Genomic DNA, 13,195 nt, shown 5'->3' with positions numbered 1-13,195 from the left:
CACTTATTTGAAAGGTATAACTCTACAAACGAACCTTTTCCGGAGATGGGAAGGCGGTAGAACTAGAGGGCATCAAATGAGACTGAAGGAGGGCAGACTCAAGAAAAATGTTAGGACGTATTTTTTCACGAAGAGAGTGGTGGATAATTGGAATGCCCTCCCATGGGAGGTGGTGGAGATGAAAACGGTAACGGAATTCAAACATGCGTGGGATAAACATAAAGGAATCCTGTTCGGAAGAAATGGATCCTCAGAAGCTTAGCCGAGATTGGGTGGCAGAGCCGGTTGGGGGAGGTGGGGCTAGTGCTGGCAAGACTTCTACGGTCTGTGCCCTGAAAATGGCAGATACAAATCAAGGTAAGATATACACAAAAAGTAGCACATATGAGTTTATCTTGTTGGGTAGACTGGATGGATCGTGCAGGTCTTTTTCTGTCGTCAACTACTATGTATTTAACTATCCAGGAATAAGAATTCCATACACCAAGAGTACAACTACCTTCAGAGCAAGTTACAAGGGAAAATTAGGTTCTTACCGTGATAATTTTCTTTCCTTTAGTCATAGCAGATGCAACCATTACAGATGGGTTGTGTCCATCAACACCAGCAGAGGGAGATAGAGAGCACACTTTTTCAGTACCTCATACCAGCTTACTCCACTGCCTCTCTTCAGTATTTGAAGCTTCCAAAGCAGTATGGCAAACTGCAATGGGAATAACATGAGCTTTCCTCACAGCGAACGATGGCCCTACAACAAAGGGCATTAACTCAGAATGGAGGGAATGAAACATCCTCCCGGAGGGCATAAACTCATCCTCCACTGAGACATAACTGGAGGGAATAAACTCATCCTCCAAAACATGAAACTGGAGGGAATTAAGTCATCCTCCTTTAATTGAACAAGAATCCTGAAGACTGTTTTCCGACTTTCTCCCAAGGACGGAATCTCCAGGAAACATGAACAGAACCTGAAATAGATTTACAGCAGATAGCAATCAGACAGGGAGGGATCATGGCTGCATCTGCTATGACTAAAGGAAAGAAAATTATCACGGTAAGAACCTAATTTTCCCTTCCTTGTCATCAAGCAGATGCAGCCATTACAGATGGGATGTATCAAAGCAATCCCTAGATAGGGTAGGAACAAGCCACACCACGCGGCAGCACTTGCGCTCCAAAATGTGCGTCCTTCCTGGCAGCCACATCCAGCCTGTAATGACGGGCAAAAGAGCTTAGAAGCCCATGTTGCTGCACTACAAATCTCTTGAAGAGAGAGTGCTCCAGTTTCAGCCCAAGAAGAGGAAATTCCTCTAGTGGAATGCGCCTTAAAGGCATCAGGCGGAGGCCAGTCGGCAAGCAAATAAGCTGAAAAGATAGATTCTTTGAGCCAGCGGGCAATAGTGGCTTTAGACGCTGGAGACCCTCTGCGAGGACCTGATAGCAAAACAAAAACAGATGATCAGAGGTCCTGAAAGAGTTAGTAACTCGCAGATACTGCAGCAGAGTCATGCGCACGTCCAACAGGTGCAATTGCCCAAAAGATTCTGGAAACTCCTCCTTGACAAAGGAGGGCAAGAAAATAGGTTGGTTTAGGTGAAACGCTGAAACCACCTTAGGCAAGAAGGAAGGCACGGTCCGAACCGTGACCCCGGACTCTGAAAATTGCAGAAAAGGGTCTCTACAGGACAGCGCCTGGAGCTCTGACACCCGTCTCGCCGAAGTAATGGCCACTAAAAATATGGCCTTCAGTGTCAAATCTGTCTCTGAAGCACGCCAAAGCGGTTCAAAGGGAGCACCCTGAAGGGCTTTCAGCACTAGCCCCAGGTTCCAAGCTGGACAAGGTGCACGCACGGGAGGACGGAGCCAAAGCACCCCTGTAAGAAACCGTGCCACATCTGGATGAGCAGCTAAAGACACGCCTTCAACCTTGCCACGCAGGGAGGCCAACGCTGCCACTTGCACCCGCAGGGAATTATAGGCCAAGCCTTTTTGTACACCATCCTGCAAAAAGTCCAGAATCGGCGAGACAGGAGCCCGCAGGGGTGTGATCTCTTTGGAAGCACACCAGACTTCAAACTGGCGCCAAATCCTGGCATAAGCCACGGAAGTGGAACGCTTGCGGGCTTGCAGGAGAGTGATAATTACTTTATTGGAATAGCCTTTGTCTCTCAATTGCGCCCTCTCAATCGCCAGGCCATAAGACCAAATCGGTCGGCGTCCTCCATGGTCACCGGACCCTGTGACAACAGGTTGGGAACCAGAGGTAACTGAAGGGGATCCTCTACGAGCATCTGTCGGAGGTCCGCATACCAAGGCCTCCTGGGCCAATTCGGGGCGACAAGAACCACTTCTCCTGGATGCAGCCGAATCTGCAGGAGCACTCGCCCTAACAAGGGCGAATGAGCCAGTCGTCCAGGTACGGGTGAACCCGAATACCCTCTCGCCTTAGAAAGGCCGCTACTACCACCATAACCTTCGAAAAGGTGCGGGGAGCTGTGGTGAGGCCAAAAGGCAAGGCCCGGAACTGGAAATGCTTTCCCATCACCGCAAACCTCAGAAACTTCTGGTGCGGGGGCCAAATTGGTATGTGCAAGTAAGCTTCTTTCAGGTCCAGAGACGTGAGAAACTCTCCTGGCTGTACCGCCTCAATGACGGAGCGCAGGGTTTCCATGTGAAAATGCCACACTCTCAGGGACTTGTTTAATTCTTTTAAGCCCAGAATAGGGCGAAAAGACCCTCCTTTTCGCGGCACCACAAAGTAGATGGAGTAGCGGCCGCAGCCATGTTCGGCGGGAGGTACCGGGGACACGGCCCCTATCTGAATCAGACCTTGCAAAGTCTCCTCTACCGCCGCCCGTTTGGCGGCAGAACCGCATCGGGACTCCACAAACACATCTCTTACAGGGGCGTCGAATTCTATTCTGAAACAGTCTCTGATCAGGTCCAAGACCCACTGATCTGAGGAAATGTTGGCCCACTCCTTGGCAAAGAGGGAAAGACGTCCTCCGATGACAGGACTCGAGGAGAGGGCCGGCGCACCATCATTAAGAGGGTCGCCCCTGAACTCCAGGCCTTGAGCCAGTGGCTGTGGAACGTTTGTCCTCTGCTGAAAACGGGCACGAGAAGTGAACCCAGCAGAACGCCCCGGGCGGTACCTTCGAGCTTCACGGAAGCGAGGTCTGTAAGAGGAGTGGACCGTCGCACCCTTAGAGGAAGGCCGAGGCCTATCTTCGGGCAAGCGCTGGGGTTTAGCCTCACCCAGGCCCTTCACAATTTTCTCCAACTCCTCACCAAATAGGAGAAGGCCTTGAAAGGGCAACTTCACCAACCTTTGCTTAGAGGCCATGTCTGCCGCCCAATGCCGTAGCCAAAGAAAACGGCGAGCCGCCACTGCTACTGCCATGTGTTTAGTCGAAGCTCTGACAATATCATAAAGGGCGTCAGCAAGAAAGGACAAGGCCGACTCCATCCGTGGAGCCACATCTGAAAAGGGCTCCGCTCCATCACTGGGCTGTTCCACTGCCTGTTGCAACCAAGCCAGGCAGGCTCTAGCAGCATAACAACTGCATGCAGACGCCCGAATAGTGAGACCTGCAATTTCAAATGACCGTTTAAGTGCTGATTCCAGTCTACGGTCTTGAATATCCTTCAGGACAACACCTCCTTCAACAGGGAGGGTAGTTCTCTTTGTCACAGCTGTGACTAGGGCATCCACTTTAGGCATAGCAAAGCGAGCCATATGCTCCTCACTCAGAGGGTATAATTGCCCCATAGCCCTGGAAACTTTCAAAGGTCCCTCGGGGTCAGCCCATTGAGCCGAAATAAGCTCTTGGATGGAGTCATGCAAAGGAAAGGATCGAGCAGGCTTTTTGGTACTAGCCATCCTAGGATTCACAGAGGAGGCTGTGCCACTGGCAGGGTCCTCAATAGAGAGAGCCTGCAGGGCATCAGAAATAAGCACTGGCAGCTCATCACGGTGGAAAATCCTCACCGCAGAGGAATCGTCCAGATCCTGAGTCACTTCTGCACCAGACTCTGGCTCCTCAGACTATGAAGGCCTGCCAGAGTCCTCCGCATCCTCGCAGCCCGACCACGGGGGGGGGGGGGGGGGGGGGGCGGGGTAGGGGGGGGGGGAATGGAGGTGCAGCACTCTGAAGGGGAATGAGCCCTTCTGCGCTTCATATTCTGCCAATTATCAGGGAATAACGCCTCAGAGGGCATACCCAGGCTAGAATCCACCAGGGGGGCATTAGAAGAGGCCCCTGCAGGGCTTTGTGGGAGAGTTCTTTTAAGCATGTATGCTTTATGCATTAATAAGACAAAATCAGGGGAGAAAAACTCACCCTGGGCACCCGGATCTCTGCCGGGGCTAGTAGCTCTCATATCAGCCTCACTCCTAGGCCTCCCCCCGGGCTCAGGACTCTCCATCTCAGCGGAGGCCGCGCCATGTGGTAAATTCAAAATGGCATCCGCTGCCAGCTCAGAGCGTGAAGAATCGTCGCTCGCCATGCTCGGGCCGGTTCTAACGTCTGTACAGCACGATTTACAGAGCCCCACTGTTGATCTGCGCTTGCCACACTTGGAACAGCGCTTTACTGTCTCCGCAGCCACAGCTGAAAATGGCGGTAAAATTCAAAATGGCGGTTCACACCAAATCGCCCTGATCGCGGGCCCACCCCGAAGGAGTCAGAAAACACTCTTACCTCACTGGACCGAGTATCACAGCTCCGGTCCCATAGAAAAAGGCAAGGAAAAACCTCTGTTCCTTTTTTTTTTAACGCTGTGAGGAAAGCAGAGGTAAATAGAACTCCGGAGGCTCAGGTGAGTGGGAAAGGCAGGGAAAGGGCGAACCTATGTGCCTGAATCCACTGTTGGTGGGGAAGGACAGGGAAAGCTAAGCAATGTGTCCACATCCACGGAGGTATGCGTAAGGCAGGGAAAGAGCGAACCTATGTGCCTTTAAAGTGAAGCTGCTATAGCCTCCAACACCCCTGCTAACAACTGGCAAAAGCACAGGAGCAACCTCCAGGCAGATTTTTAGATGGAGCTCGGAGAAGCTGCAGCCACTCTGCTAGGGGAGATAGAGAATACTGAAGAGAGGCAGTGGAGCAAGCTGATATGAGGCACTGAAAAAGTGTGCTCTCTATCTCCCTCTGCTGGTTGATGGACACAACCCATCTGTAATGGCTGCATCTGCTTGATGACAAGGAATATACTATTAGCTTTCTGATTTTGTTAGACCAAGAACCTTCAGATTGGAGGGAAACAGCAACACAAATCAAGGGTCAGAACTGAGTTGAAGCGTGTGTATCATCCTTTGGAAATCTATAGTTCACTGTTGAGCTATGGGAAGCATTTTTGTGATTCCTTACAATTGGGACTAGATTTCCAAAGGAGAATGCCACATGCTTCAACTCTATTCTGATCCCTAATGCAGGCACTTGCCGAAACACTTTACCTAAACTCTACCCAGATTGGGCAGGAGGAAGCCATGATAGGACTTCTATGACTAAAGTGTCAAATCTGCAGGCCGAAATACTCACACTGAGGTACCAAGATAAGGTGTGCAATGAAAGCACGGGCGCTGTCTTGACTCAACTGACAGGTTTGGGAACTGACTTAGGAGGGTGAGCTCAGAAGCACCATGAGTCAGTGTCTGCTCTCCTTTATGGTGACATGAGATCCCCTGAATTTTATTTAAAAACTTTACATCCCGCTCTAACTTAACCTTTTATGTGGGTTCAAATTAAAGTATACATAATACAGCACACACACACACACAAAAACAACAACACAGTAAGGCAATATCCAATATACACACAAAAAAACAAATCATAATTAAAAAGCTCCATAATCAAAGTATCACTATAAAATATCACGGTGAGCATCCTGAAATAGGTATGCCTTTAATCATTTGAATTTTAGAAAGTAATTGTTCAATCTAGCTGGTTTGGTAGAGTTCCATAAAGTAGGACTAGCCACACAAAAAACCAAAGAAAGATATTCTTCAAGCTATAGCTGTTTAAAGGCAGGAACTTCAAGAAGATTTTTGCTGGAAGAGCGCAAGGATCTTGCCGGAAAATCCAATCTTAAATCTCAGTCAAACAGGCTGGTCTCCTCCCAAGAGCAGGGGAAGATAGTTGATACTGCAGCCACAAAACCTACAAGGATTTTTTTTTTTTTTTTGGGGGGGGGGGGGGGGGGGGGGTATTGGCACCACCAGGTTTCATATCCCTGGGCCCTGTAGCCAGTAGGCACTGCAGCCACAAACCAAGTCACCCTGGGCTGTGTGTAGACTAGCCTCCACCAATTCTAGCCCTAAGTCTATTCCCTTGGGGGGCGGGGAGGGAATCAGCTGCAAAAGGATTGTTGTCCACAGCATCCCTCACACTTAATCTATGCTCCACCAGGGTCTGAGCCCATAGCCTTCCCAGGAGCTACTATTTTGCCTATATATAGTCGCTGCACCAGGCTACAAATTTGCACCATCTGTTGGAGCCACATAAATATTCAAGAACTGAAGGTAGCAATACTCCCTTTTAAGGGGCATGAAATCAGCTCTGAGCTGTTTTTCTCTGGCTACACCTGCAGGTAGAGGGAATAAAAGCCACTGGTCTGGCATGAACAGTAAAGAATGACACTTTTACTAATACACACAATCCCTGGGAACGGAACTGAGGCCACCAGGTCATTTTACATAAGCTACCTTTAAAAATAAAATACCAATACAGAGACTTTACTGGGAACATTGGTATCCATTTCACTATTCTATCTATATTGTAGTACTTTTCTTTCTCTCAGTTTTGTTGTATAGTGAACCGCTCGGACGGTATATGCCTATGGTACGGTATACTAAATGAAAATAAACTTGAAATCAAAATTTTACTATTCAAAGGTAAAAAGGTAATTATTAAGCAATTCCAACTATCTTTAGCCTTTGAGTTAGTAGATTAAACTCTTCTGTTGATGAAGATAAGTGAACTAGGAATACCAGATGTTTTGAGATGGTTTAATGGTTTCTTGACAAATAGAACTTAAGAGCTAAGGCATTCTGAATCATGGAAGGCCATCTGTGGGGTTCCCCAAGGATCCTTGCTATCTCCTATTATGTCTAATAATGTCTTGAGTTCTTTTATTGAGGGTCTTTTGAAGTCAGGAATAAGCTTGTGTAGTTATACAGACACTACTGTTATACAGACACTATACAGCTACTGTTAGAAATATGCAATCTGTCCCTAAAATCGAGTGTAATACCGGAAGACTGGAGGGTAGCCAATGTTACTCCGATTTTTAAGAAAGGTTCCAGAGGAGATCCGGGAAATTATAGACCGGTGAGTCTGACGTCGGTGCCGGGCAAGATGGTGGAGGCTATTATTAAGAATAAAATTGCAGAGCATATACAAAAACATGGACTGATGAGACAAAGTCAGCACGGATTTAGTGAAGGGAAGTCTTGCCTCACCAATCTAATGCATTTTTTTGAGGGGGTAAGCAAACATGTGGACAATGGGGAGCCGGTTGATATTGTATATCTGGATTTTCAGAAGGCGTTTGACAAAGTGCCGCACGAAAGACTCCTGAAGAAATTGCAGAGTCATGGAATCGGAGGTAGGGTATATTATGGCTTAAGAACTGGTTGAAAGATAGGAAGCAGAGAGTAGGATTGCGTGGCCAGTATTCTCAGTGGAGGAGGGTAGTTAGTGGGGTCCCGCAGGGGTCTGTGCTGGGTCCGTTGCTTTTTAATGTATTTATAAATGACCTAGAGATGGGAATAACTAGTGAGTAATTAAATTCGCCGATGACACAAAATTATTCAGGGTCGTCAAGTCGCAGGAGGAATGTGAACGATTACAGGAGGACCTTGCGAGACTGGGAGAATGGGCGTGCAAGTGGCAGATGAAGTTCAATGTTGACAAGTGCAAAGTGATGCATGTGGGTAAGAGGAACCCGAATTATAGCTACGTCTTGCAAGGTTCCGCGTTAGGAGTTACGGATCAAGAAAGGGATCTGGGTGTCGTCGTCGATGATACGCTGAAACCTTCTGCTCAGTGTGCTGCTGCGGCTAGGAAAGCGAATAGAATGTTGGGTGTTATTAGGAAGGGTATGGAGTCCAGGTGTGCGGATGTTATAATGCGTTGTATCGCTCCATGGTGCGACCGCACCTGGAGTATTGTGTTCAGTACTGGTCTCCGTATCTCAAAAAGATATAGTAGAATTGGAAAAGGTACAGCGAAGGGCGACGAAAATGATAGTGGGGATGGGACGACTTTCCTATGAAGAGAGGCTGAGAAGGCTAGGGCTTTTCAGCTTGGAGAAGAGACGGCTGAGGGGAGATATGATAGAAGTGTATAAAATAATGAGTGGAATGGATCGGGTGGATGTGAAGCGACTGTTCACGCTATCCAAAAATACTAGGACTAGAGGGCATGAGTTGAAGCTACAGTGTGGTAAATTTAAACGAATCGGAGAAAATTTTCTTCACCCAACGTGTAATTAGACTCTGGAATTCATTGCCGGAGAACGTGGTACGGGCGGTTAGCTTGACGGAGTTTAAAAAGGGGTTGGATAGATTCCTAAAGGACAAGTCCATAGACCGCTATTAAATGGACTGAAAAAATTCCTCATTTTTAGGTATAACTTGTCTGGAATGTTTTTACGTTTGGGGAGCGTGCCAGGTGCCCTTGACCTGGATTGGCCACTGTCGGTGACAGGATGCTGGGCTAGATGGACCTTTGGTCTTTCCCAGTATGGCACTACTTATGTACTTATGTACCTGTGTTACAAACATCATTTAATGAAATTTTATTAGTGCAACAATGCTTTGATAAGAACAGACCCAGTTTTCCACTATATCATTTGAAATTAAACAAGAGAAAGACCAAGCTTCTTTGGCTGGGTCCTCACTACATCTCTAGGCTTTATGATAGCATTATCATCACTTTATAACTGATATGCCATTTGAGTAAATTCTGAGTGATGCCTTACAAGTGGTCAGGTTCTATGGCTGGTAGTTGGGATTTATCTTTAGCAGCATGGTCAGAAATAACTGGACAGACCACACTGGCTGACTGACCTTTTTTGGCAGTCATTTACTATATTAATAAAGGTGACAAACTACACCAGCTGTTCATTAAAGAAAAAAAAAAAAAGACCTGCAGTTCAGTTCAATTACCCCTGATGCTACTATATATATATATATATATATATATATATATATATATATAAATGTTTTGCCTACTCACACATGGGAGTATTTGGTATAACTCCCAGGCTCTTAAGTGCTTGATGTGTCAACTTATCAAATTATGTTCATATCTAACACTGCATTAAAAAAAAATCTACTACCCTGATCTATAGTAATAGATGTAATAAATAACAGACATACTTGTGAAAGTGGTTCTTCATCTGAGCTGGGAAAGTCATACTGATTTAAGTCTTTAGCATTAAAGACTGTTAGTGCAGTAGGACTTGTCTGTTGAGCAGCAGCAGGAACAGCAGGGGAGGGTAAGACTTTGGGCTTCTTCTCATATTTCCTTTTTGGTCGTATGACATCAGCCTTTTCTTGCTGTAACATAATATAAACTGTCATTACTTTAAAAGGCCAGTCAACAAGAACAACAAAAAATAGTATGCACAACATTGCTTAATAGTATTTTCCCCAGAGGTCTGGTATGAAACAACAGATCAAAATAAAGAGGATAAAATGCAGCTTCAGGTTAAAGAGGTTTGTCTAATGGAGCACATTTGACAAAGTGAGAGACCTGTTTAAATTCAGGTCTTGCCAGTGACACTTCTATCCCTGGGAAAGTCACTATCTTCTACTGCCTCAGGTACCTACTTACTGTAAGCTCTGTACAAATGACACAAATATAGTGAAAATAAAATCCTCTGGGATTTTATATTCTAATATAATAGGGCCAGAATAAAAAAAAAGACAGTATGTTGGATTAATTATTAAATAGCTTCATTTTGTAGATTAAAAAAAACTGAAGCAGATTAGTAATTTACGCACTTTTCACACACAAGCATTACCAAGATGATAGGTATAGGGCATATTGTGAATACAGAAGTTATGTAACAAGTAAACTAAATAAATCCTCATAACTTGTAAGAGGAACAATTCACAAAAATTACAATTAGTTCCCTATAATCCCCCAAATGAAAATGGAAGGAAAATCAAATTAAGTAACAGGCTAATAAAAAAACAATTATGTATTGAAATTATAAATCAAAATAAGTTGAAAACTGTACATATGCAGTGTGACAATGGTGTATTTCCTTTTCATCAATTCATAGACTTAAGCATTCCTGTGGGGGGGAATCAGTGAGAACACACATACTTAAGTGTGGGCTGTATGGCTATTTGGGTGAGTGCATGGGGGTGCTAGATGAAGGGTATTAAGCGGTGCAAAGAAAAGCTACGAAAATGGTATGGGATTTGCACTGCAAACTGTATGAAGAGAGACTTGCTGACCTGAACATGTACACCTTGGAGGAAAGGAGAAACAGGGGTGATATGATATAGATGTTCAAATATTTGAAAGGTATTAATCCGGAACCTTTTCCGGAGACGGGAAGGCGGTAGAACTAGAGGACATGAATTGAGGTTGAAGGGCGGCAAACTCAGGACTAATGTCACGAAGTATTTTTTCACAGAGAGGGTGGTGGATATGTGGAATACCCTCCCGCTGGAGGTGGTGGAGATGAAAATGGTAATGGAATTTAAACATGCGTGGGATAAACACAAAGGAATCCTATTTAGGAATGGTTTTGTGGAATCTTAGCGGAGATTGGGTGGCGACGCCGGTAATTGGAAACAAAATGGGAGCTGGGCAGACTTCTACGTTCTACGCCCTGATCGTGACTGGATAGGGATGGGCTGGAGTGTAAATTTTAAGGGGCTTCGATGTTAGCTTCAGAACTCAGTACAAGAACAGTACTAGGCAGACTTCTACGGTCTGTGCTCTGAGAAAGGCAAGGACAAATCAAACTTGGGTATACATATAAGGTATCACATACCATGTAAAATGAGTTTATCTTGTTGGGCAGACTGGATGGACCGTAGAGGTCTTTATCTGCAGTCATTTACTATGTTATTATGAGTGGTAGGATACGTATATATAGATCAGGGTTGTCAAACCTCTGTCCTCTCCCCTTTTTAATCTTGCACCCTTTTCTCTGCCCCAATTCTCTGCTCACACCATTTCCTCCCACTGCCCCCAGCTATTTCAACTTTTTTCCCACTTCATAGTCTTCATCACTATTGCCATGGAAGAACTTTTCAGCCCAAACCCCACCAGATACTGCAGCTCTTCCTCTCTTTTGCAGAAATGGCGTTTTCAGGCAGACAGCAGTAGGACGTCATCTGCTGCAGTGGCTCTTTCTGTCTGTGTGTGTTGGTGGGGGTTGAATCCCTACCAGCAGGCATTGCAGTGGCTTTTGCTCTCCTTCTATTGACTGGAGTTGGGTCCCTGCTGGCACACAACGTTGCACTTCACCACAGCAATCAGTCTTCCCCCCTTTTCTAATGCTTCAGGGCTTGAAATCCTTGTGGCATGAACATATGTCTGACTGTTCATTATACTTCCTGCACAAACTTATACATACAGATGGACGGACAAAGACAGCGCTGTAGAAATGATAAATAGTAGTAGTAGTAGAAGATTGATGGAGCCTCCACAATAGGCACTAATCGTTTGAGTGAGACGTGTCTAATAATGGTGCATCAGTTGCCTAAAACATTCAGTATTGCCCTAAAACTCCTCAACGTAACAGTGCTAGGGCTTTGAATACTAAGCTCCAGCATTAGATTCATACCACATTATTCAGGAAATTTCCTCAAATGACTAGTTCATGGGAGATATGGTGAGTACTTTCATAATAAATTCTATTTAATATATTTGTGACATTGCTGAAGACAAGCTTTTCCTTGAGGACACAAAGATTAGCCATAAAGTGGACATCCCAGAGGGAGTAAAAAAACATGAGAAGTAAGTCAGAAGTACGATCTAAGGTCTGGCAGTTAAATTTTAATGTGCAGAACTGCAGAGTAATGCACCTGGGGTGTAGAAATCAAAGATGTATGAGACAGGTAGCAAGAGGCTGCTGATAAGCACAGTTCAGGAGAGAGTAATTAAGGTGAATGTCTCAGGGCCCTTCCTGCAACCATCAGCATACTGAATGGACTTCTACAATTTGACTAGTGGTTCTGACACAGCATTGGCAAAACGGGGCCAACATTGACCACGGTCATCAAAATAGAAGAGATAAGAATAGACAGGATAACAGTGTGCTTCAACTCTCCAAGCTAAGTGCCTACTGATATTGGTGTCACTCGAACTTTAATAACATGGTCAATGAGGCCATATACTATACATACTAAAAATTAAAACTTGGGAGGTTTTTTTGCCTATGATGAATAAGTCCTAGCTCTCTTAACACTATTGTGGATTGAAGAGGAGCTTCTTGAAGCTTTTTCCTCCTGATCACTTATGTGCTTACATTAGATGAAGTTTTGCTAAGTGGAGTGGAAGAGTGGCCTAATGGTTAGGGTGGTGGACTCTGGTCCTGGGGAACTGAGGAACTGAGTTTGATTCCCACTTCAGGCACAGGCAGCTCCTTGTGACTCTGGGCAAGTCACTTAACCCTCCACTGCCCCAGGTACAAATAAGTATATAATATGTAAACCGCACTGAGCCTGCCATGAGTGGGAAAGCGCAGGGTACAAATGTAACAAAAATAAATATATATTTTGTGGGTATTGTTAGTGGATACTCTTTCCCCTAGTGAAGATAAAGGTCTTAATATACACATTTTTTTTCCAGAGACAGGAAAACTACAGAACCAGAGGACATGAATTGAGGAAGAAGGTGGTAAGACTTGGAAGGAACATCAGGAAGCATGTTTTCATGAAGAGTGTGGTAGATGCCTAGACGCCCTCCCAGTGGAGACAAAAAGAGTGAATCCACACAGTCCATACATAGAAAGAGGATGGGGGGGGGGGGGGGGGAACCCCCAAAACAAAACTTAGAGGTGCTCAGCCGGCAGAAGAACAGTGCTAGGCAGACTTCTCCTGGACTGGAGTAGGCTTCAACGGAAAATCCAATAGCTGGGAATTAAGGCCAATGTCAGAGACATCTCTACAGTCTGTGCCAAAAACGGCACAGACAAGTCAGGATCTAGTATGTGTACTTCA

General features: G+C 45.5%; 1 protein-coding gene across 3 annotated transcripts in view; it reads right to left on the bottom strand.

Annotated features, from left to right (window-relative positions):
- The window catches only part of EPC1 (enhancer of polycomb homolog 1), a 396,583-nt gene that overhangs the window by 82,716 nt on the left and 300,672 nt on the right, over nt 1-13,195 (bottom strand). For all 3 annotated transcript variants that reach the window (XM_030199118.1, XM_030199129.1, XM_030199110.1), the window contains one exon: nt 9,386-9,565. In XM_030199118.1, the coding sequence (XP_030054978.1) occupies nt 9,386-9,565 (180 nt within the window). The remainder of the gene's footprint in view (nt 1-9,385; nt 9,566-13,195) is intronic.

Source organism: Microcaecilia unicolor, chromosome 1, assembly GCF_901765095.1.
Source record: "Microcaecilia unicolor chromosome 1, aMicUni1.1, whole genome shotgun sequence".
Lineage (NCBI taxonomy): Eukaryota > Metazoa > Chordata > Amphibia > Gymnophiona > Siphonopidae > Microcaecilia > Microcaecilia unicolor.
This window is presented reverse-complemented; position numbering and strand designations above follow the sequence as displayed.